Source organism: Drepanopeziza brunnea (genome assembly GCF_022702325.1).
Source record: "Drepanopeziza brunnea f. sp. 'multigermtubi' strain 214-2 chromosome Unknown ctg2, whole genome shotgun sequence".
Taxonomy (NCBI): Eukaryota; Fungi; Ascomycota; class Leotiomycetes; order Helotiales; family Drepanopezizaceae; genus Drepanopeziza; species Drepanopeziza brunnea.
In genome coordinates this window covers 1,406,761-1,433,237 of record NW_027094065.1, presented here as the reverse complement: position 1 = coordinate 1,433,237, position 26,477 = coordinate 1,406,761, and the positions used below count along the sequence as shown (strand labels likewise).

General features: G+C 48.2%; 8 protein-coding genes across 9 annotated transcripts; 5 read left to right on the top strand and 3 right to left on the bottom strand.

Annotated features, from left to right (window-relative positions):
- Positions 1-2,231: 2,231 nt before the first annotated feature.
- L3040_001549 (uncharacterized protein) lies at positions 2,232-2,969 on the top strand (the record flags this gene model as incomplete). Its single annotated transcript, XM_066156797.1, has 4 exons — positions 2,232-2,348; positions 2,404-2,491; positions 2,550-2,908; positions 2,958-2,969. 4 exons carry the CDS (start codon positions 2,232-2,234, stop codon positions 2,967-2,969), a joined length of 576 nt encoding a protein of 191 aa, XP_066012814.1.
- Positions 2,970-4,483: 1,514 nt separating this feature from the next.
- Positions 4,484-6,124, top strand: L3040_001548 (uncharacterized protein; the record flags this gene model as incomplete). The annotated part of the gene is made up of 3 exons (XM_066156796.1): positions 4,484-4,661; positions 4,712-5,317; positions 5,370-6,124. 3 exons carry the CDS (start codon positions 4,484-4,486, stop codon positions 6,122-6,124), a joined length of 1,539 nt encoding a protein of 512 aa, XP_066012813.1.
- Positions 6,125-7,747: 1,623 nt separating this feature from the next.
- Positions 7,748-9,195, top strand: L3040_001547 (uncharacterized protein; the record flags this gene model as incomplete). The annotated part of the gene is made up of 4 exons (XM_007294222.1): positions 7,748-7,805; positions 7,958-8,075; positions 8,128-8,362; positions 8,419-9,195. 4 exons carry the CDS (start codon positions 7,748-7,750, stop codon positions 9,193-9,195), a joined length of 1,188 nt encoding a protein of 395 aa, XP_007294284.1.
- Positions 9,196-10,325: 1,130 nt separating this feature from the next.
- Positions 10,326-11,564, top strand: L3040_001546 (uncharacterized protein; the record flags this gene model as incomplete). Its single annotated transcript, XM_007294221.2, has 1 exon — positions 10,326-11,564. One exon carries the CDS (start codon positions 10,326-10,328, stop codon positions 11,562-11,564), a length of 1,239 nt encoding a protein of 412 aa, XP_007294283.2.
- Positions 11,565-12,618: 1,054 nt separating this feature from the next.
- L3040_001545 (uncharacterized protein) lies at positions 12,619-16,104 on the bottom strand (the record flags this gene model as incomplete). The annotated part of the gene is made up of 1 exon (XM_007294220.1): positions 12,619-16,104. The coding sequence occupies one exon, from the start codon at positions 16,102-16,104 to the stop codon at positions 12,619-12,621; it is 3,486 nt and encodes a 1,161-aa protein (XP_007294282.1).
- Positions 16,105-16,672: 568 nt separating this feature from the next.
- L3040_001544 (uncharacterized protein) lies at positions 16,673-17,736 on the top strand (the record flags this gene model as incomplete). Its single annotated transcript, XM_007294219.1, has 3 exons — positions 16,673-16,832; positions 16,890-17,220; positions 17,280-17,736. The coding sequence occupies 3 exons, from the start codon at positions 16,673-16,675 to the stop codon at positions 17,734-17,736; spliced, it is 948 nt and encodes a 315-aa protein (XP_007294281.1).
- Positions 17,737-19,615: 1,879 nt separating this feature from the next.
- L3040_001543 (uncharacterized protein) lies at positions 19,616-24,202 on the bottom strand (the record flags this gene model as incomplete). 2 transcript variants are annotated; one of them, XM_066156794.1, is made up of 9 exons in its annotated part: positions 19,616-19,670; positions 19,729-19,799; positions 19,939-20,088; positions 20,140-20,613; positions 20,664-20,909; positions 21,005-22,042; positions 22,154-23,497; positions 23,733-23,757; positions 24,150-24,202. In XM_066156794.1, the coding sequence occupies 9 exons, from the start codon at positions 24,200-24,202 to the stop codon at positions 19,616-19,618; spliced, it is 3,456 nt and encodes a 1,151-aa protein (XP_066012811.1). The 2 variants fall into 2 exon arrangements, with proteins under 2 accessions (XP_066012811.1, XP_066012812.1); XM_066156795.1 differs by lacking the exon at positions 19,616-19,670 and having other exon boundaries at positions 19,786-19,799; positions 19,974-20,088.
- A 435-nt stretch (positions 24,203-24,637) lies between these two features.
- On the bottom strand, positions 24,638-26,430 carry L3040_001542 (uncharacterized protein; the record flags this gene model as incomplete). The annotated part of the gene is made up of 9 exons (XM_066156793.1): positions 24,638-24,657; positions 24,792-25,156; positions 25,258-25,333; positions 25,389-25,456; positions 25,509-25,671; positions 25,788-26,004; positions 26,057-26,124; positions 26,186-26,222; positions 26,272-26,430. 9 exons carry the CDS (start codon positions 26,428-26,430, stop codon positions 24,638-24,640), a joined length of 1,173 nt encoding a protein of 390 aa, XP_066012810.1.
- Positions 26,431-26,477: the final 47 nt, after the last annotated feature.

Below are 26,477 nucleotides of genomic sequence, written 5' to 3'. Positions count from 1 at the left end.
GTCTCCTCGAAAAGATTTTTCTTTTACCGGCGATTCCGAACCTCTCTCCTCTTTCTTCTCGAATACTACGCCGACTACGATCTATACCTGACGGGCATACCGACTGAAAAGACTAAGAGGATTTGCGATAAAAGAGGAACGTGTATAAGAGATGAGATAAGAAGAGCTTAGTTCGATTGATCGAAAACACGGTACTGCGCTTTCGAAAGAGCGTTCTGCAAACACACCGGCTCTACCCAAGGGCTACGAACGCGAGCCTTCTTAGCTCTACGACGAAAGAGAACGATGTTTGTATTATACGGATCGAGGCCGCTCGTAAGGCCACACGTATTCGACAGTTGTCGAGAGAAAACTCGATGCACATTATTATGAATTGCTTTTAAGGGTTTTACAAGTGTTCAGCTATTTGACGAGAGGTTTTCCCCAACGTGGTTTTTACTCTCGATTAGATAGTACTTTGTATATAATTCCTTTACTTAGCACGTCGCCGTACCCCATAAGAGGTCCCCAAAGTCCAAGCATTGCGTTTTGGATACCCGCCCGACGTTAATAAATACAACAACAACAACAACAACAACAACATAAATAAAGCCGGTGTATTTGCAAAACGCTTTTTCGAAAGCGCAATACCGTGTTTTCGATTAATCGAACTAAGCCTTTCTCATCTTATCTTTTATATACGTTCCTTTTTTATCGCAAATTCTTTTAATCTTTTCAATCGGTATGCCCGTTAAATATAAATCGTAATCGACGTAGTATTTAAGAAAAAAAAAAAAAAAAGGTTCGGAATCGCCGGTAAAAGAAAATCTTTTCGAAAAGACGTCGCATATCGATGATTCAATTTCGGCTCTTTAGACTTTTTATCTTTCTTTTTACCGCAAGAAAAAAAAAGAAAAAGAGCTAAAGGTTCGTAAAGGGCACCTCGTACAAGTAAAGAATCGTAGCCCTTTACTAGAATAAAAGAAGAACATTAAAACCGGACATTTATTTAAACCTATTAAAAAAATACGTGCATTATTACCAACTTTTATTTGATGTTTATTACTTATGGTAGTAGAATAAAGTAAATCATTTATGTTCGATCTATGTGACGTTTTTTTATTAAGGCTGTTCTTATTAAGATATTCGCAGCAAACAAGTGAATTTGAATTATTTTGGACAGTTTTTAGCTATATTTTCATTACATTTTAATGTATTATATCACCAAAAATAAATGCATCTTTATATTTTCAATTTACATTTTTAAAACAAAGTTTTCTAAGCATATAAGTTTATTTATATTAATAGTTGTTGTTTAATACTACGTCGCAGGCGTAAGTATTACCCCTCGAGGGTAGGGAAAACAGGGGGTTTAAAGTGGAAACTAAACTTTTAAGGCACCCTCGAGGGGTAATACTTAGGCCTGTACCGTGGTAAGTGGTATACCGTTGCTGTCCCGCCTTGCTGTCCCGCCTTGCTGTCCCGCCTCGCTGGGTGTCCCGCCTTGGTGGTGCCAGGTCGGGATTTTTTACAAATTAAATTCAAGGTAACCGACGATTAGACCGTCTTATAATAGGATACGATCCGCTTTAATCATAATTTAATAAATCCGTGCCAACATATTTCCTCTGTGTCGCTACCACCTTACGAACGTCAACGCTTTCGTCGATTAATTATTAAAATCAATCGATTCAGCTAAATTTGACCCGCTGAATTCTGTACGCTCCTTCACGATCATGCGATGGAGATGAGCGGGAAGAGGGAGGAATGCAAGGGATCGAGAGATAATTATTTGATTGTCAACAGGCCGCACGAAATTATTCAAGCACCCGATCAAATCCGACCTTTTATTACAAATTGGAAAGTAAGATTGCAATACTACAAATAGTTGATAATTAAGAAGATTTTCTATACAGGAATAATGCAAGAATAAAGATACTACGTCGCAGGCGTAAGTATTACCCCTCGAGGGTAGGGAAACCAGGGGGTTTAGAGTGGAAACTAAACTTTTGAGGCACCCGGGTTAATACTTACGCCTGTACCGTGGTACAAATTTAATGGCCAGTGCGCCGATTATTATTAGCCGTACGATTATTTATAGTTGACGTAATAATTTCGAAAACGATATTGAAAGAGATATATATTTCTTCTTGCATCTCTTCTGCTTTGGCTTCAACTCATCGCTTCAGATTCAATTCATCATCCTCTCTCTTCCTTTGCAAGCTTATCCCTCTTCGTTAACTATAAAGACGATGCCACGATCAAAGTCTATCTTTGCGATCTTAATGATCCTGAGCTTTTTCTTCAACGAAGCTCAAGCCATGTTTTGGCGCAAAGAAATAGTTATCGGCTATACAGCAGTTACTAGTGTAAGTTTCACTTGATTTATACAGCATAAGCTTATACTAATCACGCGAATTATAGGATCAGGCTCGGGATATCAATAAAAACAACAAGCTTTATATACAGCAAATCCGATCCATTAATCCTTTAGGAGATGGCATTTATATGAGTGAGTTGATCTATTGTATAAATGCTTACTTATTACGCGGAGCTAATAATTTAAATAGGAAACAAACCTGAGGGCTTGGCGAATCGAGAAGGCACTTGGTTTTGTGCTATCAAAGCGAGAAAGTGGAAGTTGAAAAAAGCCGACAAAGTCTATATCCCGAAATTTTATGAACCAGAGACTTCGGATGATACTCTTCCGCAAGAACAGACTTCGCGTGGTGGTTCAGGGCGAATACGACTATGGGGCAAAGACGAAAAAGTCCTCGTAGAGTACATCAAGTCACAACAAGTATTGTCAAGGCTCAAGCAAACGCTGCGCTGGCCATGGGGTCAAGCTGATGAGCCCAATAAAGCGCTGCGCTTCTCATGGGTTGAAGGAAGGAAGCGGCAACTGCAAATGGTTATCCCAATGAGAGTGGTATATGACGATGATCGATTGGATTTATGGGCTAAATGCTTTGCATCAGAAGCTGAGCTGAGGGAATTTTCGGCCGAACCTATTAAATGGGAAACTTGGAATATTAAAGGACATCCTGGAAGTCCGGACTCTAGGTGACTTAAGTAGCACAATCGGAAGGGAATGGCTCGTCAATTATATGTTAGAAACATTGATTAATTAGAATTACATAATATAGTTATACATTATAATTTAGATTTATATTAGACTTATATATTAGATTTGTAGTAGTATATTAGATTTGTATACTAGAACTCACGTACCGGATAAGTCGGCAAACTAATGGGATTTGGCCAAAAAAAAACAGACGTTTCCAATATACCTTGCAAATTTCCCAGTGCTAAAAAGCTAGCCAGGTATTCGTGCGGCCAGCATATCTGTCCCCATGCGTTGATCTTGTTTAAACCGGAGAAAGAGGCTGTGAAGCTCGGTGTGATTGACTACGCGTATATTTAAGAAATTTGACTCCGCGTTGTACCGGTGAATTTAGGACGATTTTCGACATGGGGACAGATACTGTACCATACAGTACTTCGTAGTAACTCGTGAGGGTCGACCTACGCTAGCCGTTTAGCGTCCTTGGCAAGCATGGTGGATAAATGGTCACGCCGCTCCTGGTAGGACGACATGCTTTCCTCGCGATTAAGTCTTTGCGATAAATACCGTTTATTATCAGTCAATCATAAAGCAATAAATGTTACCGAAGAATGCAGCATATGAAGTTGGTCCTAAGCGAGATGCTCTTACCAAACTAAGAATCTTATCTGGCTCTTTCCATTACTTTTTAATCGCAGTTTCATTGATCTTCTAAGATATACTTAGCAGCTTGTTTTCATATGAGAGAAACGTATTCGTATTATACATATGCTTTTACAGCGTCATTCTATCGTTTGCGAGCAGCAAGGCGGTCGCGCTTCGGATAGGCGGGCAATAGGATTTTCCGTGCGATCTTATAAAAATAGATAAGCAATATCACGTCTACCTTTCGTGCTTTAGCTTAATATACTTTCGGGTATATAATAAGAAGTCGAGTTGTATATACTGCAATAGGTTATTCCAGCTTTATATTGAGCCCATGTCTTACGCTTCTTTCCAGGTCGTGCTCAAGGAGCGCGCTCACTATATAATGAAGCATTCGAAGAGTCCAACGCATGTGCTTTTCTTATAGTTAATTCAGGACCGAGCTTTTGTTTAGCAACCTTAGTTCTAAATAATTATATACACGTTGACGGTTGCAAATAACAAGGTCAAATATTCAGTGCAAACGGATTGCACCAAACGCGATTTAGGATTTTGATATGCGGCCGCTTCTCGGAGCGGCGTAACCATTAATCCCCCTTGCTTACCAAAGACGCTAAACGGCTAGCGTAGGTCGACTCTTATGAGTTACTACGGTATGCTGGCCGCACGAGTAATACCAGTATGACCGGTCAATCTTAGCGCGAGGCTGCGATGGATTCGTTTGTGCTTCGAAACCGCCAGATAATCTGTCAGGAAGAACACACTCCCCTCCGTTGATCCCTTTCCATCAGAACAATGGCGGCAGAAGTGGAAAAGAAGAAGAGCATAGTCTTCTTTCACCCCGATCTGGGTATCGGCGGCGCTGAAAGATTGGTTATCGATGCAGCTGTAGGACTTCAGAACCGCGGGCACAAAGTCGTTATCTTTACCAGCCACTGCGATCCCAAGCACTGCTTTGATGAAGCTCGAGATGGTATGGAGAATTGGCTGTGTAAAGTCAGGTAAGCTGACGGGATATATCAGGTACTCTCGATGTGCGCGTTCGTGGCAAGTGGTTGATTCCCGCCTCCATTTTCTCCCGATTCTCCATCCTATGCGCAATCCTTCGCCAGCTCCATATCATTATCGCAACATACCACAACTCCGAGCTCAGCAAATTGAAGCCGGATGCCTTCTTCGTCGACCAGTTGAGTGCCGGCGTGCCTTGGCTGGCATACCTGTACCCTGAAACGCGCATACTATTCTACTGCCATTTTCCGGATCTTCTGCTGGCGCAAGGTCGATCAGCATGGTGGAAACGGCTGTACAGAATACCCTTTGATTTTATCGAACAATGGAGTATGAGTTTCGCCGACTCGGTAGCTGTCAATTCCGGGTTCACGAAAGGCATTGTCGGGAGAGTGTGGCCGGATCTGGTGGCGGAGAAGGACTTGCAAATTGTGTATCCTTGTGTGGATATTAAGGAGAAGAAGAATGAGATTATAGATGGGCCTGTTGCGGCTTGGCAGGACAAACGTATTCTGTTGAGCATAAATCGGTTTGAGCGGAAGAAGGATATTGGCCTTGCGATCAAAGCATACGCCGGTTTGGGCAAGAAAGGTCGAGAAGGGGTTATGTTGCTTCTTGCAGGTAAGCGATATTGGCGGGAGATACAAAGCCTATCACTAACCTGCTGCACCAGGTGGTTATGACAATCGTGTGTCAGAAAATGTTGTCTATCACAAGGACCTAGTCCAACTAGCCGAATCCCTAGGTCTCAAGACCGCAACCACGAAGACCGTCGTTACAGCACTAAATGTCCCCGAAGATGTTGACATTTTGTTCCTCTTATCTGTGCCTAACACGCTGAAGGATATACTTCTCAAGTCGGCTCGCCTCCTTGTATACACCCCCTCGAACGAGCACTTTGGAATTGTTCCACTGGAAGCAATGCTGGCTGGGGTACCCGTCTTAGCTGCAAACACTGGAGGACCACTCGAAACAGTCGTGCAAGGCAAGACCGGGTGGCTCTGCTCGCCGGAGGATACTGAAGGCTGGACCGCAGTAATGGACAATGTCTTGCACAAACTTTCCGACAAGGATATCAGGGAAATGGGCACTGCCGGAATCCAGCGAGTCAAGGATGAGTTTTCGAACGTGAAGATGGCCGGGAGGCTCGACCAGATTATCGCAGCTATGGCTGATGCTCCACGAAGGGGTTGCATACAGCTGTCGATGTTCGTTTATACGATTCTCATAATAGTCTACGATGCCGGATTTACCATCTACATGTCGAAAATGACCGATTTGTCTTCGGAAAAATTGGTAGAGAAGCGATGGTTGCCTCCTTTCGCGTATAGCATCCTAGCGATAGCGTGTTGGGCGGGATATCTGGGATTTGAGTTGGTAAGGAGACAGAAGCGTCGAGTTGCTGCTCAGAGCAAGAAGGACCAATGAGGATGTGCTGTCTAGTTTCCTTCGGACTTCCTATACGAAATTCTCTGGTGGATGGTCATGCTTTGTCGCCACAGATTATTACAGTAAACCCCCAATCCATCCAGCATAAGGTTCTTTACAGAGTTATTGTCTATGCAAGGGAGTTATCGTGTGCAAAGCAAAAAGAAGAACGAATAGAAAGCTAGAAGTCTAGCCTGAGCCCAGAGACTATTCTCACTTCTCTCGACCCCTTTCGAAAGGGAGTAAACAAACTGTTACTCCGTAGAAATCAGGAACCTCTTTGCTTGTTCTTCTTCGGAACCCCCTTAGCAAGTGCGCTGGGAGCACTCCTTAGGCCGGCCCCATCTTTGAGCGCTCCTCTTGTCTACTGTTTAACGATCACAAGGGAAATAGAAAGGAGACGCAGCGCTGTACGTTAAGTAGAAAAAGGAGGTTTAGCACCGAGGGGAGCTTTAGGTTCATTCTTGCCATTCCACCTCTGCAATTCTCCCCTTCGCCTCCAAATAAATTGCGAGGTGGCCCACCATTTCCGCCTACTTTTTACCCGTACAACAGAGTAGTTGAGGAAACTTTTGGCTAAAATCCACGTCTGGGTGTACCTCAGGCCGCATCACGTATAGGCATGACTGGCATAAAACTCAGCCGATCTCATGATCTGCAGATACTCTCCCCCCCCATGAATAAATGTCGAAAGTATAATTTCGCAAGGGATCTTACCAAGGCTTAAACCAATCAACTTATAAGGATTCGGCTTTGAAAAGTATCTTTGAACCGGTATTTAGTCTATATAGTGGAGTTGACAAGGCTTTGAGCCATTAAGAAACCACCGCTCTATGATTTATGGGCCTAAACTGGGTCCGACATTTATTCATGGGGGGGGAGAGTAGTAGTAGGTACAGTCAAATTTCTCTTATCTACTCGCTCCACGCAATATGGTTTCTCAAAGCACTACTACGAAACTTTATCACGAACTCTGAATGTCCGCCGGCTCTTCACACCGCCTGGTCTCCCAAACAAATACCGAAGCACAGAAGAATACTTACTAGGGATTGCTGATGGTAAGACGCCTGGTCCGTGTCAGCAAAACAGAGAAGTAATTAGTGACTAACTAGTAAACAACTACACAGGCTGTGCCCAAATGGTTAATATGATGTGATAAAGGCCTGTAATTGTGCAAGTGTTTCGACCTGTTGTTGATGGTGGCAAATGTAGCCAGAAGAAGCCTTTAAAGAGCTGGAACCTTAAACTTGCAAATTTTTACTCTGTAATCTGCCCAAGCAAACATCAACCACTCGTCCTCTCCCCCCCTGTGGTTTACCACCCCTTGGAAATTCAGGATTTTGATATCCCAACCCCTTCATCCACTTGGGGCGCATGTTCCCCTATCGCCGACCTTCAAACACTGCGTGCAGAGAGTAATCGGCGACCTGCAGCTCGCTCATCCCACGCCCCAGGGGTAGGTTCACCCTTGGGCTCCTGCATTTAAATCGACAAGAGTCTTGGGATTCTCCTGGCAAAATGGCCTCTTTAATGCGCGCGGCGCCAGTCAGGATGCTACTCTCGCGCTCGACTCGGCTCTGGTCGTTGAATTCAACTTGTACTCGATATCAAGGAACGAGAAACATGTTCGAGATGAAGAGCGATACTACAACTAAGTACGAGGCAGTGGTAGTCGGTGCCGGTAAGCCAAAACCTCTTATATCCATCCACTCACGCGTTTTATTGGTGCAAATTGAGTTCGACGCTCTCCTACATGGATGTTTCCCACTTCTTTGGGGATAGACTCGAGCACGCCATCGATGTTCAGCTCTCTTGTTGACATCTTAGCTGTAGGGCCTGCTGGAATTGCCGTAGTAGGCAATCTTCTGGAGCAGAATAAGGCGCCTATATTATGGGTTGATCATGAATTACAGGGTGGACGACTGAATAAGTACTACCGGGAGGTCCCAAGGTATATTCTTGTCTTTCTGCAACGGTCGCCACGTGATCTGACGGAGCAACAGTAACACCAAAGTCAAGCGCTTCATATCATATGCTGAGGGTGTTTCGGCCTTCCTGGCCGTGGCCAAGGAGACTCCAGCGCCGAACGCGTACACACATCTGCAAGACCTCGACCGGGAGAACACATGTCAGATTGCCGAAGCAGCCGACCTTTGCCTCATGCTCACCAAAGGTCTGAATGAATCGAGAGGAGTTCATAAGCAGCTCGGGGAAGTATCCGGTGCGTCGTGGTCAGATGTAAGTCATCTTCACATATCGATGCTGTCTAGGATCTGTTGGCTGATATCAACAAGCTAAACAACTGGAGCGTCACCATTACATCGCCAGACGAAAAATTCCCCGGACCCTCCACAGTTTCGGCGAATCTTCTAGTCCTATGCACAGGCGCCGCGCCCAGTACTGGGCCTCTCCCTGTCACCAGTGTCAAGGAAATCGGACTGGACCCCGCCCTGAATCCCCCACTTCTCGCCAAGATCCTCCCTTCCACCGAAAAGCAAACAGTAGGCGTGATCGGAGCCTCCCACAGCGCTATCCTCGTGCTCCGTAACTTATACAATCTTGCCAGCTCATCGCATCCTCATCTCCGTATCAAGTGGTTCACTCGCCATCCCCTACGCTACGCCGAAGAGCGCGACGGCTGGATCTTCCGCGACAACACTGGTTTGAAAGGTGCTGTTGCAACATGGGCCAAGGAGAATCTCGAAGAAGATGTCTTGCCCTCTTCCGATGTGAGCAGATTTCTCGAGAAGGTCAGCACGACTAGAGATAAAGAGCAAGACACCTACCTAGAACACCTCCCAGCATGCTCTCACGTAGTCCAAGCAATCGGTTTCCACCAGAACAAAATCCCGATATTGGAGCAAGGTGGAAAGAGACTAGAAGTCCGTCACAACGATTGCACTGCTGGCTTTGTGGATACTAGCGGAGAGAAGGTCAAGGGGTTGTATGCCGCTGGCATCGCGTGGCCTGAGAAGGTGACAGATCCTGAGGGAAACGTCGAGCATGCCGTTGGGTTGGCAAAGTTCATGAGTTACCTGAATAGAGTTGTGCCGGAATGGACATCAAAATAGTGAAGAGAAGCGCGTCTGGAAAGTTGTATAGACTGAGTAGGCTGGCGTCCTGTCTCACTTATAGATCGTTCTCGGCTTACATAGACATGTAGACAGACACGTACCAAGGACTTGGTGCATGTCATCGGTTGGCGTTCTGTCTCAACATCCAACAATAAGAAGGCTCCCTTTTGATCACTTCCATTGATTGTCTCTAATTTCATATGGATATCATCAGATATCTCTTGCTGATTTGTCTCCTTGGCTGCACCCGTTCAGATCTGGAAGGTTATCAGAAGTCGCTTGGTACCGATAGGAAGACCACTGGTAGCAAAAATCATTGATTGCCTTTACCGTAGCATTACCTTGAATGTGAATCGAGCGGTTACCTTGAAGAGGAATGCAAGAGCTTTTAGACGGTTAGCCGATCGTCCGATAATCATCTCTTTTAAAAACGATCTTAATAGATTGGCATAGCCGGTGGATCACTCTAGGCCGATATTTAAGATTAATATAGAATTTGAAAACAAACGATAAAATCGTGGCCCAAATAAAATCATTCTAATCGATAAAATCGTCTTTTATAAAAGCTCGTCTTGTCATTAGAAGATTATTATTAAAATAAGACCGTCTTGATCGATTGGATTGTCGTTTATAAAAAGTCGGTCTTTTTACGAAAAGACCGTCTCCGAGCGTTTTGGGACCATATTAAGACCGTCTTATGGCCGTCTTAAGGCCGTCCCCGAATTTTAAACCGTTTCGAAGGACTTAAATTAGTAAGTAATTAAGTAGTGAAATATATATACCCTACCTATATATTTGACCGGAGAAACAGCATATTTAGCGACCACGTGTGGCCCACAAAAAGGCGACACTTTCTTCCGTCTCGGTTATCAATGCATCGTGGGAACCCCGGAGCAAATTAAGCGGGAGCATTCCGATCGTTGCTAGAAATCCGTTGCAGAGCTAGTTACTTGATATATTATAGGTTCTGAATTCAAGCTCTTGCCAGCATCGAGTGGTCAGGAGGAACTTTTTACTCTCAGAAATTGGACACGTTGCCAGATGAGTGCCACTGCTGGCTATTTTCATCTCGTGAGAAGTCTCATAATATACTCAGTGATCATCAGATGACGATATCAAATATCTGTATGCCGCACGTCTCCTCGACGTTAAAGAGACCCCCAAAACCGAAGCCAGCCAATCCGATCGAGACGGCAGTCAAATCATGGCTAGCTTCGTTCCCTCTCGGGTCACTGGAGAGCTTCGAGCTTGATGCGGAAATTTTGCTCTCTAGCATACCCAAGAGATGGGTAGTTTATGCCCCGATGGTTCTTTTGCCGGCGGGGAGCTTTGGCCCGGAGTGGTGGGAGATCATCCGTCTCGAAGTCATGTCGTCGAAGGCCGACGAGCTATGGAAATTGATGCTGCAAAACATCGAGAAGCGAGAAGGAAAGGGTATCCTCACCCATCTTGCGATCAATTCTGGGATCCCTCTACACAAGACTACTACTGGCTCTGAACCAGATCAGAGAACACCGAGTACATCGGAACCAGCGGATGCCGAGAATATTCTTAGGACCCCCAGCGGTTTAGTTATGCTATACGGTGACTTCGGCCCGCGATCATCCCCAGACCTGGAGCCCGCAGAGAAGGACTTTGAAGACGCGTTTTGGGTCAGCACGAAGCAGAATGGTATCACTCAGGTCTGGGCACCTCGGTACACCATGTTCAGTCGCGGAAACGTCAAGGAGAAAGCACGACTCCTTGATTTTCACAGTCCAAAATCAGGAGCGAATTCGTTGCGCAGGGAACAGCTGAAGAGCGCCACCGCGGTTGATCTCTACGCGGGCATCGGATACTTTGTTTTCAGCTACGCTAAGATGGGAATGAAAAGAGTGGTTGGGTGGGAGTTGAACCCCTGGTCTGTCGAAGGCCTGAGGAGAGGCGCAGTGGCAAATGGCTGGTCTGTGAAGGTTGTCAAAGATGGCACCGATTTTGGTGCATTTGACGAGCAAATCGTCATGTTTTTGGAGGATAACTCGATGGCCGCGGACAGAATCCAAAAATCAAGAGCTCTGGATCTAGATAATATCAGGCATGTGAATTGCGGTTTGTTACCGACAAGTGAGCCGGTCTGGGACAAGACCCTCCGGATTCTGAGGGGAGACGACGGGTGGCTCCATCTCCATGAGAATGTGGGGGTCAGTGACATCCAGACTAGGAGACGGGAAATCGAGGAGAAATTTGCGTCATGGATCATGTCAGGGAACGATGGCCGTGTTGCTAAAGTTGAGCATGTTGAGCTTGTCAAGACTTTCGCACCTGGTGTTTGGCATTGCGTCTTCGATGTTCACATCACTCAAGCCGACCACCCACCATCAGCTTGACTAGTTGGGCCAGCCATCCAGCCGCCTACGGAAATATATACACCTGCATATTCTGCCATGGATTGATGAGTCGAAAGAGAATTTTCTCTTGCTGCGCTCTAGCGTGGGGGTCGAATAGTGGCTACTAGTTGCCTGGTCGAGACACCACCGGCTAGCCGCTGTGATAAACAGGTCTCTCTCTCACACTCCAGGCTTCCACCATCTCTTCGAGACCTAAACCTAAAGTTTTCCGCTTCTGAACAACTCCCTCATATCATCACCTAAGATCTAGCGGCTAATGCAGCGGCTGAACGAACGGAATTTTCACTGGCCCCCCCAAAAAAACTTTCGCTTCTCGAGACTGGGTACTACACTTCCCCAGTAGGTATCAACAACCCCTCTCTTCCCGACTTTCCAAACAAGCAAAATGATATGCCGCATTCGATAAGATATCACATATCACAAGTGACAAGATTCATAGCCTGGGAGAGTCTCAGCCAAAATCAAGGAGGAGGCGCATGATAGATACACTCGCTCGAATACGTCGGTGATCGCGATTTCCGATACGGTATGCCCGTCAGTCCCTCCACCTGTTTTGGTTACCCAGCTGGTGAGCTGAAATTTACCATACGCACGTATATACGTATTTATATATATATTTATATTTTTTTCTCAAAAGCAAGTGTGATAAGATCCTTGCTTTGGGGTCGCGGACGAGGATCCGACCTGATCTGGACATGAGTTCTATAGGAAGGTCAGTAAACACAAGTAAAGTAAATCTAACACCCTCGACCTCTCGGAAGTATCATTCGAAAATCAATTACATGTACGGGCGAAGTATAACGGCAGCCAAGAGTATGTTATCATCAGAAGCCGTATTCGAATCATTTTTTGGAATTTTCACGACTTCATTATTGCGTCTATCACCAACGACCACCCATCTACATCAAAGCCAAACAACCAAGGGGTATCATGAGTAGCACTCCCAAACCCGCACAGATACAAAAGGGAACCGCTCGTGTTCCCCTCAAGCCACATACTCACACCAATCTAAAGTAGCTTTCTTCAAAAGCAATCATTCCAGCCCCAACCCCAGCCCCAAATCCCTTTCCTCATCAACCGGCATCGGCGTTATCACCATCGTTCCCTCCAGTCCATCAGAATCTACTACCAATTGCGTTGTTGGCGCTGGACTCGACGGTGGAGGCACTTCCGCAACCTCATCAGGAGGTTGGGTTGCTGCTTCAGCGGCGGCAGCTCTCTGCAATTTTCGGAGAGCATTGCGCTCTTCGCGCTGCTTGATGAGATCTTTTTCGGCTTCGATGGCCTTTACTCTTCTAGTCTCAACTTCCTCTCTTTTGACGACCTTCCTCAAGCCCTCGGACGCATGTATCAAACCATCAATGCTGATGGCGTGATTTGTCATCTGGTGGTTGATGTAGGTGTAGATCGAGGCTGGAGTCGAGCATTGCAAGAGTTGAGTTTCGTTGAGCTTCAATAGGGCGAGCGCGACTTGAAAAAGGAAGGTGCTGCCATCGTTCGTGCAAAAGACGACATCCCAGACGCGGAAAAGAGCTTCAGCCGAGAGACAATCGGTGAACACCGACAGGAACCACTGGAATGTCAGAGCTTCGAGCTCTATGCTTAGATCGTCCAAATGAGAAGAGAGCTTGGGCAAAATCTCGGTCACGTACTGCCGGAGGACTTGTTGATCAGCTCGAGAGGCAAGGAGACTATGGTCGTAATATCCTTGCGGCAGGATGTTCTCGATGATGCTGGTCAGTACCCAGAAAGCGTCTTCCGCTGTCGGCATTATAAGGAGCAAGCATGCCGTGATTAAATTCATACCCTGACAATATCCAACCTCCTTATTCCTTCGTGAGTACGCCAACAAAACTTCGCTCAACTTGACAACTCCAGGCCCTTTTCGGAAAAAAATGTTGTCTGTCAAAGTACGGTGAATATCCATTCGGATCTGCGCCACAATCGCCGGATCGTCGTCTCCATCTCTTTGCGCAACGAGGTCTTCGTAGTACCCTGGGATCCGTAGAGCTGCGGCTCCGGAACATTCAGCCCATATTTTGGCTCGGTATGCTACCGGGATGCCTCCCAGGACCAGAGCTTTGAACTCATTCCATTTCGCACGTCCAACTTTGCCTTTGTTACCCAAGCCCGCCACACCAATGATTTCTCCATCGGTCAGAGTAGCTTCCGGCATAACCGCTATCGGTCGATGAGAACCCTTATTTACTGTACTGGCCAGTGCTGCAGCTGCGGCTTCACCGTCACGCTTCCGTTCAGCTCTGACCTTCCTCAGAAAGTCGTTCCATCGAGGTGTCTTAGCTTGCTGAAGTGAGTCATGAACTTCTCCCAGTTGCTTCAACAATAATTTGACAGGCTCGGCATCTTCTTGATGGGGATCTGTGGATTCCGAGGGGACTAGTTCAGATGCAGCAGGCTTGGAGATTGTGGCAAGCTCAGAAACTACTGCTACGGAGGACTGGGGCGCTACGGTGGTAGCAGATGGTACGAAGCCTCGCTCTTCAGTCACGATTCCTGGAGATCGTGGCATCTCGCTACCCTCCATCACTTCGAATGCAGGTACACCACTGGAAGGAGTGTGCGATAGCAACTCTGTAGGAAACGTTGCGACTTTTAGATAGTCTTGCCATCTTTTGGCAGGTTGGCCATCATCGAGCCTTTCTTCGGTGGATGTCGGGGTATCGGGTCTGTCCTCTTCAGCATTCGTATCTGCGTCTGCAATGCCAGCAGAAATCCCACTTCTAGCACTGCTCAACATTTCGACGCGGCTACCTCGTTTCGTTTTCTGCATCTTCTCAGCTGCTTCGCGCTGTCTCTTCTTTCGACGCTGGTCATAGATGAATCCAAATCGGTCCGTAAGGAATTCGGGGTTGTATGGGTTGTTGTAGATTTGGGTGATGGTAGGCGGCTGATCCTCCGGATCCAGGATCGTGTCCATCTCTACGGGGCCATAGTTATCAGCACCACTGCTAGGATTGATGTTCTGTGGGCTAGCGCCCATAGTATCCCACCTGTCTGGGGGCCCTCTAACAGTGTTGGCATTCGCACCAGTCGGTCGACGATTGCTAGGTATCGTCTTCGGAGCCGGTTTGACTGGAGCAGTCCTAGCAGACGCGGTAGTTTTCGCACTGGCTGTTGATTGTGCCCTCCCAGGCGGTGTCGTTCCCGTACTACTTGCCCGCCCTCGTCCGTTGTCATCTCGGCCAGTCATGGTGGTGCCCGCAACGAGTTTCAAGGCCAACGCTGCAAATCCAGAAGATGGCTTCCGCTCACCGTTTGATGCGGCAAGAGCGCTCGAAAGTTGGCTGGAAGCCCGACTTGGACTTCTCATGGTATTAGGCGGCTGGAAGAGACCATTTTGTAGGACTGACTTCCGACCGGTTGCTGTACTTGCTCCCCTTTCCGTCCCTATTGACCCACTCGCAGCGACAACATCACCACTGACACTGCTTGCTCGGCTTGTCTTCCTACTTACACCACCCCAGATGTAATCTTTCCATCCCTTCTGGGCAGGAGCAGACTTGTCCTCCAGTGCTTTCAGTTTTGCTGCCGCTCGTATTGTAGCATCGCGATCTGTCGTTCCATTCCCCTCCTGTGCCATAGACCCGCCCAAAGCATCACTCATCAGATCCTCAAGACCATTGTCCTCTGTAACAAGATCCCCATTGGTCGAGTCGGCCGGCGACCTTCGTTCATTTTCGATAGCACGCAGCCGGGTCTCCAAGTCTAGGTTCGACAAGCCGCACTCGAGTATGATCTTCCTTAGAGCCCGTTCCCTGTTCTCGGCCTTCCGCCTCAGCGAAGCTATCTGCACATCTCGTTGAGCCAAGTCTCCTGCGATCTGCCTGACCAACGAGACTGCCCCGTTCCGCGCCATCAGCCTCTCGATGTGGTCGTCGTTTGCAAGGTGTATAGATCCAGGAATGGAACTGCTGGCCAGCGGCGCATCGTCGAATAGCGCAGAGCGATTGTGCTCAGTCGACAACGAGGTAGTCAAGCTCTCAACTATCGAGAGAGGATCAGAGCTCTTGCGCGAGGCACTCGCAGCGCCATCCACCGTCCGGAGGGTCGGAGGTCGCGAGTCCTGGGGTAACTCTGGGGAAAAGGAGGGGAACGACGTCAAGGACTTGTCGGATATCGAGGATGCACTGCTGGACATGTAGGAGGTATATTTGCGAGGCTTGGCCCGGACAGTGTGCGATCGGGAGCTCGCCCTAGATGTGGTCGAGTGTTGAGAAGCCGATCTTTCCATCGAGTTGGGGACAGCATCTAGATCCATGGTCTTGACAAGCCACCCTTCGTCGCAATTAACATATGCCTCCTCCGGCGGATTGCAACAGTCGAGCGACAACCTCCTCACCGTCGTCTGGAAAGCGTCGACGTGGCAGGAAACATAGGAGGCTTCTGTGAATGCGGGATTGCATAGGGTGTAGACTTGCTTTAGAAGGTGGTGGTCGAGCTGTGTATGTTGTGGTTGTAGCTTGGTGTGCAAGTCAGAGATAGAGTTTGAGAATCCCATCATGAAATCTCGCCTAAGTACAATGCGGCGCGGAGGTAAGGAGTGGGACGGCAAGACAAGACATACGGTAGGTACCGTACCTAGGTAGCTAGGCCTTTGGGAATGTGTTGATAGAGCAACAGGTTCTATATCTACATATTTCTCTATACGGATATACGTAAAAAAAATGCAACTAGCTAACTTGTACCTCTCTCCTTCCTCTCAAGCGTTACTCTAACTTTTGCGTGATTTTTAGGTTGAGTGAGCACGAGAATAATGGCTCACTCACACTTCTTTCCTGGATGCATGCTGCTCATCATACCGGGTACATACAGGTGTGATATCAACACACCTGTTTATGGCTAAATATGACCCTCGGAATATCATTTTATCCTCGGCCTCTCTAGCTTTTGTCGGCTCATCATGCGAGCTTCCCCCGCTGCAGATCCAGAACAACCCCCAAGGTAGGTCCAGTACTGTGCGGATACTCGCACTGGTTTTCTTTCTCTTGTCTGTCCATTCACGACTTGTCTATCTAATCTCCTCTTTAACCCTTCATTCATACATACATACATATATATATCTCATCATGTCTGCTACTACTGCAAAGAGAAGGCTGGCAGCTCTGAGCGAGCAACTGGTAAACCCAGTTGGAGACCAAGGCACATATGAAGGTATCCCAAAGCTCAAGAAGATAGCACCCGACTCTGCCGGACCCAGGATCCAAGGCAAAGTCGTCATTGTGACAGGTCAGTATCCCTCTCACCGTCCAATGGCCCAGGCCTGACTTCCCTCTCCTCTCACAGGGACAAACTCTCCTCTCGGGATCGGTCGCGCATCAGCACATCAGTTCGCCCAGAATGGCGCAAAGGCGGTCTATATATGCGACTTCAGCGACTCGCATCTAGAGACACATAAGCGTGAGATTGTGTCATTATACCCGAATGTCGACATCCACGTCCGGATGTTCGATGCCGCAGACGAGGACGCTGTGAAGTCTGTTGTAGACGAGGCGGTGTTGACCTATGGACGCTTGGATATCTTCTTTGCGAATGCTGGCATTGTCGGACAACCAAAGATGTTTACGGATATTTCTTCGGATGAGTTTATGCATACGTTAAAGACAAATGTTGTTAGGTAGGCAGATCCTAGCTTTTGCAGAGGTGTCGGGCTGTGTTGACATTGTGCTCATACAGCGTGCACCTCGCAGCGAAGTACTCAGCGCCTGCGATGATGTTAACGTCGGAAGAAAAGAAGTACCCGGGAGGTAGCATAGTCGTCACTGCCTCCGTGGCAGGTCTCCGATCCAATGCAGGCTCTACCGACTACTCTGCCTCGAAATCTGCTGTGGTATCAGTCGCCCAAACGATCTCGTATCAGCTGGCTGGCACAGGCATTAGGATCAATGCTATATGCCCTGGCGTGATCGAAACCGGTATGACAGCCATTATGTACGAAGCTGCTAGGGCGAAGGGGACAGAGAAGAAGATCGGTCAGTTGAACCCACTGCGGAGAGGAGCACATGCCGATGAGGTTGCAAGGGTAGCATTGTTCTTGGGCAGTGACGAGAGCAGTTATGTTAATGGTCAGGCCTGGGCGGTCGATGGGGGATTGAGCGCAGGGCACCCATTTGTGCCCGGAAAATTGGCGTGATGAATGAAGTTGGAGGTGTAGCTAAGCAATCCGACCTGAACATACATATTTGTACATTCAATTGACACTTGCTTAGAGAGTTCTTCTATCGGGTCCTCCCTCCATATGTGTTCCTGGAGCAGCGTACGTTCCCTGGACACAGCTATACGCATTTCCACCCAGTCTTGGTGAAAGGGCATTGCGTACCTCAAGCGAGGATATTCTTCCCTCCATCTCCTTATTCAATATTATCACTGGCTCAGAGGTCTCGATAAGGCAAGTCGTTTGATATATCAAAAAAAAAACAAGGCGCCCATGATACAAGCGGACCTTCCCACCACCTGCCTACCTGCCTTCACAGAAGGCAAAAAGATCACATACAACAGCGGGTATTCGCTGGTGGTCACCCACCCAACTACTAAACCGCCGATCTGAAGCTTAAGTGCGGAAGAGCAGACGGGGTTCCCTGTTCTCTTCAGTCTATGGTCGTATGTGCCATTCTTTACGTTATTAGCCTCCATCTCTCTCTCTCTCCCCTTGGTCTGAATCTGGTGTGGGAGCCTGCCAGCAGTGGAAAGAAAGGATCACTCGCCACAGGCGAATTCTGAAGTGATACAAAAGTGTCACACGCCCCGCCCCGACTTCTGCAACATGTTGGCCAGGTGCATACGGTAGGAGCTTTTCATACCCTGGAGCTCTGCCGGATATATAAAATGGTAAGATGAATATTTGTATGTCCAGCGATATCATACCTTCTCTTCCCTTCCCTCTCCCAGCTTTTTCGTCATCCGCTCTTCTTCCCGGAAGCAATTCTCACTCGGATAGATCCCCCTCTCCTTCCCGAAACCGTGATGCGGGCTAGAACGAGAAGGCGCGGCGGACGCACGGCTGCTTTCGTTGCAGTTCCGTGCGTGGCGCTATAAGTAAACAAAGGGGCTCGCTCGCTTGCGCAACCATCAACCGAGCTCTGTCTCCATATACATCGATCGGTATCGGTGCAGGCCTTCAAGTTGAAGTAAGCGACAACGACAACAACAACAACAACAACAACAACAACAACAACAGCAACAAAAAGTAGGTGGTGAAATGAAAACTCATCATCCACATCAGTAAGTTCGCGGGCAAAGGGCTCTCTCTCATTAGTCCCGGAGGTCGTCGGATCGTCAATACTGCATATCGTACGTAGTAAGCCGGATTTGAATTCGAATTTCTTGAAATGTGAGTTGAGTTACGCCCAAGTTGGACTTGTAGGTGCAGATCTATATCTTTTTGCAAACATGCAAGTCAGCCTCAACCTCACTAGAAAAAGCCCTCGAACATCAGAAGACGCTTCAGCGCCAAATTAATATCAAAATCCGACCCAGACTTTAACTTTCTGCTTTCTAGCCACGGTAACAAACGGAGCAGGCAAAAACCAGGAATTCGATGGTTCAGTACCAGAACCGGGCTCAAGAATGAAAACTGCTATTATTCCTTAAGTCTTCGTACCAGTCCGAGATCAAATTTGCATACAGCAAATAATAGTAAGGATTCAACTCATCTACCACTTCTGTCACCACCCCATCCACCCATCCATGCGTCCGCATACAGTACATACAAATCAAAGTGTTTCACCAACCATGGAAACGAGCCGCGACCACCGCCACTGCAGGGCTCATCCTATCGATCGCCAAAACAAAGACTGAGAGCTTCTTTCAAAAACGGCTTATGTGCAGGCACAAGACAAACGGGTATAGGGGTTGGGGTATCGAATGCCAATTTCCGAGCAGGTGATGAAGTCAAAGAGAAGAAGCAAAGGAAGGCCAAAGGCCATTCATTATGTGTTCATTCGAGTCGAAATTGTTGGATTCCGATTCAGAGGATTTGTTTCTGGGATATCGTGGGGTCGGGCCGATGAGGCTCAAACATGTTGAGGTGAAGGTGATGGTGGATTGTTGGAAATAGACTGAAGAGATCTGTCGTATGTGATTAGAGGAGTATCGGAAGTAACCCAAGATCAATTCTAGATCATACCTCAGGTTTTCTCTCTTTAGATCCTCGTTCATCTGATCCATTTGCTCGAGAGCGATTTTAGCTTTCGCCAACTATACTCGCTCAAAAATTATCCGTCAGTGAGCTGGTTCTTCTTTCGCGTTTCTCGGTACGGGTAGTCGAGGAAATAGTATTCAGCAATAGAGGAGAGGAGGCAATGAGAAGACAAAGTTTAGGAGAGGGTTGTCGGACCGATGCCAACGCGGCTGATGAACTATCATGCTCACCTTCCGCCTTTACTTCTGGGTTAATGTCGCTTTCTTCGGCGTATCGACTTGCGGCAAGGCCGGGTGATTTGCCGATCGTTGGAGTCTTTGGCGCAGCTAGGGGAGCATTTGTGACCTGTGCAAGATATCAGTATAATCGTACGGGTGTTGATTAGGGTTATTTTACTTTGGCCTCGGCGAGCTCAGCATTCTTCACTTTGAGATTGGCCTCAAGCTCCTTTGTCCGTGCTTCCAAATCCGCAGCTTTCTTGTTTGCCTCCTCGACCATTTCTGTCATGGATTCATGCATATCTTTGTAATCATTGCGGCTTTCTGATTTCTGTCTCTCGAGCTCGGCATAGGCCTTTTCCAGAGATGCCCTGGTTTCGAGGTGCTCTTCAGTAGCCTTTGCTGATTCCTGCTGGGCCGTCATCAAAGCCGCTTGATGCTGATCCTTCAAAGCTTGTAACTCTCTTCGCAAAGAATCAACCTCCGAGGTGTCTGCTCGTTTGTTCATTGCAGAATCCAGCTCGGCTTGGGCCTCTGCCTTTGCCATCTTTTCGATAGCAAGATCTTGCCTCAAGGCTTCCAGCTCGTCTTGTGCCTTTAATAACTCAGTATTGGTCTTGGAGATCTCTGCTCTCAGAGCAGCTTCGGCATCCTATCTACAATTAGTATTGGCCATGAAATCAGCCCCAGCTCGGATCTTACCTTGAGTGCCTCCGCATCGGAAAGTGCAGATGTCTGACTTGCAGAATGCTGTTGTGTCAGATTGGCAATGGCTTCTGCGTGAGAGGCTTGAAGCTTTTGCAGCTCGGCTGAATGATCTATCCCGATTTGTTGCTTCAAAGCGGAGAGAGCTTCGGCATGGCCTTCCTGGATCTGCTTGAGCTCAGCGGTATGAATAGCAATCTGGGCCGTGGTGGCTCTGTCGTGGGCATCACCCAAATCCTTTGCCTTTACAGCATGAGTTAGTAGCATCTTCGAGGGCTGTTTCGGTACGATAAAGGGAAATAGCTATCAATTTGGACAGAAGTATTAGAGGGACTTACTTGTGTCGCCTTCAAATCCTCGATCATCTTTTGGTGTTCCTTTCCCTTGTTGTCCAACGCGACGACCGCTGCAGCATGATCTTGCTTAATCTTCTCCAATTGCTCGGCGTGGTTTCCTGTGGCATCTGCATGGGATTTGATGAGTTCTTCATGCGTGGCTTGGAGAGCCTCAACCTCCCTGGCATGAGCTGCGGAGGCATCTTCGAGAGATTTTGTCAGTTCCTGATGCTTCACCTTCAGTTCTTCGTATTCTACTCTGATTTCCGAAATTCCCTGCAATGCATCGATCTCAGCCTGGTAGTCGGAAGAGATAGTTTCCAGCTCCTTGCGGTGTCTCTCATTCAGTGCAGAAATCTCCTTTGTCTTCTCTTCCAAGCTCTGCGCTGTGGAAGAAAGTTCGGCTGTAAGCTTGCTGTGTATCTCCGCTTGGCTCTTACTATCCGCATCAAATGTCTCCATGATCTTCCGAAGGCTTGTGACTTCTTCCTTTGCTTTCGCTAGTTCGATTTGGGCGGCTGCCAGAGCTTCCTCGCCCGCGGAGTTTTTGGCTTCAATAGCTGCCAGTGCTTTGGTCGCAATGGCCAATTCATCCTGCGCCGACAACAGTTGCTTTCCTGTTGACTCCAACTTCACGTTAAGCCCCTCAACCTCTTTTGCGGAATGAGTCAGTGATTCAGAATCTTTCTCGGACTTTTCTTTCAGAATAGCGAGCTCTGCCTCAAGTTTGGATACTTTTGCCACGGACTCCTTCTGGTGGCTTTCGTGCTTCTGCTTGTGGCTGGCTTCCAGGGCGGCTTGGGCAGATGTGAATTCCTCAATCTTACTCTGGAGCTCACCAGTCGTAGCTTCGTGCTTTTGAGTCAGATCTGCAATTTGCTTCTCGTAGGTAGCGGTTATCTCGGTGGATCCATTCGTAAGCTGTGCTGTGTGAGCCGCCTTCATAGCTGCAAGTGCGGACTCATGCTCAGCAGCCAAGGACTGCTTCAAATCGCTCAAAGTCTGCTGGTGTTCGGCCTTGAGAGATTCCAGAGCCGCGTTCTACGAAACACGATCAGCAAGTGCCCCCAAAGATTGATTGGAAGAACAAGGTTGAGAGAGAGAAATTGCGGCTGTTAAAACGAGGGAAGAAATGTAGTGTCCCCAACTTACAGCCTCGGAAATCTGAGACTTCAATGCTGTAATCTCGGCTTCCTTCTCTAAAGCGCCACTCATAGCAGATTGATGAGCACTCTTCGCAGTCTCAAACTCGCTGTTGAGTACTGCCAATGCAGATGCGTGCTCGGCCTTCAGCTTCTCAAGAGCCTCAGCCGTCTCTGAAGCACCCTTTATGGTGGCTGTTTGTTGTGCCTGCTCGATAGCCTTCAACGATGACTCCTGGGCCGCAGCCTGAGCCTTCTCAGCCTCTACCAATTGTGCTTGCAGTTCCTCGACATCCGCCTTGTGCTTTGCATGCAACTTCTCGACAATCTCACTGTGCTGAGTCTTGATTTTCTCCTCTGCTTCGGTGACTCGCTTGGCCTCCTCCTCTACTTGTGTACCGAGTTCTAACAACTTTTCCTGTGAGGATTCGATCTCCTTCTTGAGCTCCTCAACGCGAGTCTCGCTGTCTTCCAACTTAGCCTTTAATTCCTCGCTTTCCTTCGACGGTGCCGCAGCCGATACATGACTAGTAGGTCGGGCTGAAGATTTCGTAGCTGGCGTTCCGGCAATAGCAGACAGACGTTTCTTCGCATCAGCAACCGAAGAGCTGGCGGGCTTTGAGACGGGAGCAGATCTGTTGGTTGTGCTGCTTGCGATTCCGGATGTTCGGGTGCCACTGGATGTGGTGGGCTTCACAACTGACTTAGGGCTCGAGGAGCTGGTGGAGGTAGCGGGCTTTCGAGTCGTAGATACAGATGAAGAGGCGCTGGCTCGCTTTTCCGCGAGTGTTTCAACCTTCCCCGGAGGTTGATGGGCTCCCGTAGGCGCCAGAGATGTCCTCCGGGCGGTGGCGGCGAGCGGCTTCTTCTTCTCATCACCAGAACCTCCAATTGATGGCTGGGTACGATGGCTCGAGCTCGATGATGTAGGGCCAGTCGCACTGCTGGCTGGCTTCCGGGCACCCGTTGCAACCGGCGCACGTGTTGGTGGCTTCGAGAGACCACCGTTAGAAGCTGTGCGAGAGGAAGTGGAAGCTGTGGGCTTCGACCCAGTTGCTGTTGTTGGTACAGCTGGACGCTTGACCAGACCACGCTTTGTGGGGATATTTTCCTTCTTGCCATTCGCTGTCTCCTTCAGTGGAATTTTCTTCTCGGCCTCGATCTCGATTTCAGAGGCAATCCCAGGCGTCTCCTCGCCAGACAGGATGTCCTTGTCTGAAGCCGAAGGTATTTCCTCGTGCTGAGGTAGCTCTGGGCTAGGAAGCTCGGGGGATTTGTTCTCAACGTCCGCCATTATACTGAGTTCTGGAGAGTTAGGCGACTTGGATAGTTCGAAATCGGAATTGTCGATAGACTGCAGATGGGGATGAACCGTTAGCAGCTTGCCAAAGTCTTTGCGTGAAGTAAACTGAACTGCCTTTTGACGCCCTTTTCCCGCTGCCTGCAAGAGCAACAATGAAGAAGCTTTCGTTCGACACGTCACCCCCCACCAATAGATCAGACCGTACTGATTCCTTCACGGTGACGGCGGCACATGCAGGCATTGGATCCCCCCGAAGAAAGAGACAGCTGGCAAGGTCTTGACTTACATCGTGCTCTGCGTTGCTTGCTGTGCTGTACACCGCTTACTGGTTGTAGTAGTAATAGCTGTCGCGAGCTCTCAACTGGACAGATAGGTGGGTACGGGACGTGCCGTGAGTCGGGTAGAGCTGGGTTGGCTCTGTGCCTCGGTTTGTTTCTCAGAAGGAATAGGATCGATGTGTGAGAGTGGGAAAGAGGGATGAGAGGCAAGGCAGTTTGATCAAGTCGAGCGGCGTAACGCAATGCAATGAATGCAATGCAATGAATGCAATGCAATGAATGCAATGCAATGCGATTTCCACTCAGAGTGGGAAAAGGGGAATGAATTCTAGCTCAATCGAGGCCTGGACAATTTGGGCGTACTAGACTAGACTGCTCCGACTTCCGACCTCCGACCTCCGACCTCCGACCTCCGACCTCCGTACCCGCGGCCACGGTTCTTAGCTTCGGATGACCCAGGCGCGAACTCACGGTCCATGCACGCGTTACGTGGTACGGAATCTACCGGTACATTGTACTACTTTGCAGCACGAAATGAGAGGTACACAGTACAGCAATGATAACAGTAAGCATTGCTCGCTTGTCGTGGTAAAATGTCAACACCAAGCTTCGCGTAGAATCTGATTTACTGTACGCAGCGCAACAGCAATCGGAGTCTTTTCTGCCCCTGTTTCAAGTTTGAACTATTTACACTATCTGCCAAGTGCGTCTGATGGTGGTTTAAATAATCGTCACGCCTGCTGTGGTGAATCAAATAATCTCAACGAGCCGGGAAGCAGGTTAGTTCAAAGGCACTTTGCACATGTCACTGTACTGCAGGCATCAGTTGAAAGATAGTAGTGATCCATTTCTACGTCTCTCTTTGGATATCATAATTCATACTAATTGAGGCATCCATCCTATCTAAAGGGATCTAGTTCCTCTGAATAATTACTGCTTGGCCAGGAAGAGTTAGCGATTGTTGATTTCTACGTGTCTTGGGAGTAGGTTCCATGATCAAGATCACTCCCGGGACACTGTTTGGGGAGAGGGGGGGGGGGGATTGGCTACGGCCCGAACGTGCTTACAGTCTTTTTCGCTCTCAGTATCGTTGTGACACTCACTACTACTGGCCACATCGCTCTTCCGTTCAAGGTCTTCCGTGACATAGATACTCGTCGTGACAAAGATATCCGTCGCACGCTCCCCCGTGCAGCCCCTCTCGGGGTCACTGTCCCTCGGGTTTTCGCTCATGACGACGCAACTCGTCTTTACAGTCGAGGGTCCCTGTGTTGGTTTCCCGCGGTCGAAATCCATGTCATCAAGCTGCATTGGCTGGCCCATGGTCGAGCGGGAAATCGGGGGTCGGCCCTGAGATTTGAATGTGTGTCCATAATGCTTGCTGCGATTTGTGGAGAGGAGTCTGGGGAAGAGACGAGAGACGACGGGTTTCCTGGAGAACGAGGGAGTCAGTTCCTGCCGATGAGGGATGTGATGATGGCTCGGGGTTAGACAGAGTGAAAAGGGGGTGAACATGATTCCCCGTGGTCTTACATGGATGGCATACAGGCGCACACTATAGCCGTGTTGACTTCGACCGCGGACCATATCGCCGTGGCAGCATTGTCATCTGAGTTTCGTCGGTTAGTTTACTGAGTTTGGTAATAGGATTCGGTCTGGCTTACATGGGAGGTCATCGGATTTCGAGACGACATACAGGCGTTGCAGTCTTAGGGCACTGACAATACATACACTATTTGAAGTATCAGTAACATACTTTGACCATTTCGAGTATCACAGCTTACAATCCGCCGAGCGCAAAGACGCACATCAAGCCGATCTTTTGCTTGGTCGGCAGCTTCAGACTATGTAGTAACGGCATCGGTAGAATTAAGACGATCAGATCTGTCATAATATGGAATGCGGCATTGGAGAACCAGAGCGCAGTCTTGCTGATACACCGCGAGCCTACTCATCACATCAGTCTGCTGTTCCCCGAAAGTGCCCGGAGTGGAGGAATCATGGCGAAAACTCGCCTCGTCGCTTGTTGTATCATCAAAGCCCAGGAGCAAAAGTGCACTAACCTGGTACAGATGGGAGAGTCCAGAAAGCGTAGATGGGGACACAGGTCCAAATTGACGTGAGAACCGCCAATATGCCGTAGATGCTGATGAGACCAATAGTCGCCCAGCATATACGTTTCATCTTCAATGCAGGGAAGACGCGCAAGTATTGAAGGACGATGGATAGTTTGACGGTACATAGGCCCAGGCTGTAGAATATGATGGCGACCCAGAGGCACTTCGAATTGTTAGCAAGGCCTCCCCCATTCTGGACGAACTCTGATGCATACTCTCATGATTGCTTCATTATTTTCGAGGCTCAGGTAAATGGCATGCTGTCCCAATCCATTCTTGACCTCTGCGACAGGTTAGTACTTTGCGCAGAACGGCGTACGGAGAAGGGAGTAGGAGATCCGTACGGAATAGTGTAGACACGAGCTGTGCCAGAGCCGCGCACTGGGAGAAGTTAGACCTTGTCATCATAGAAGCTCTCATCAGATCTCACCAGTGCGATGACAATAGCTAAGTCATCTTTCCCAGCATTCTTGATACATCCAAGTCTCGCAACAAGCCTTACAGCAACAGCAAACGCAGCAACGGCGAAAGTAGTTGTGATCGTAGTAACTATCAATGGCCCTCGAGTAGAACCAGATCCATTCACCATCCTTTCGAGCGAGCGACACCTTGCATATTATGTCGTCCAAAGCTGGG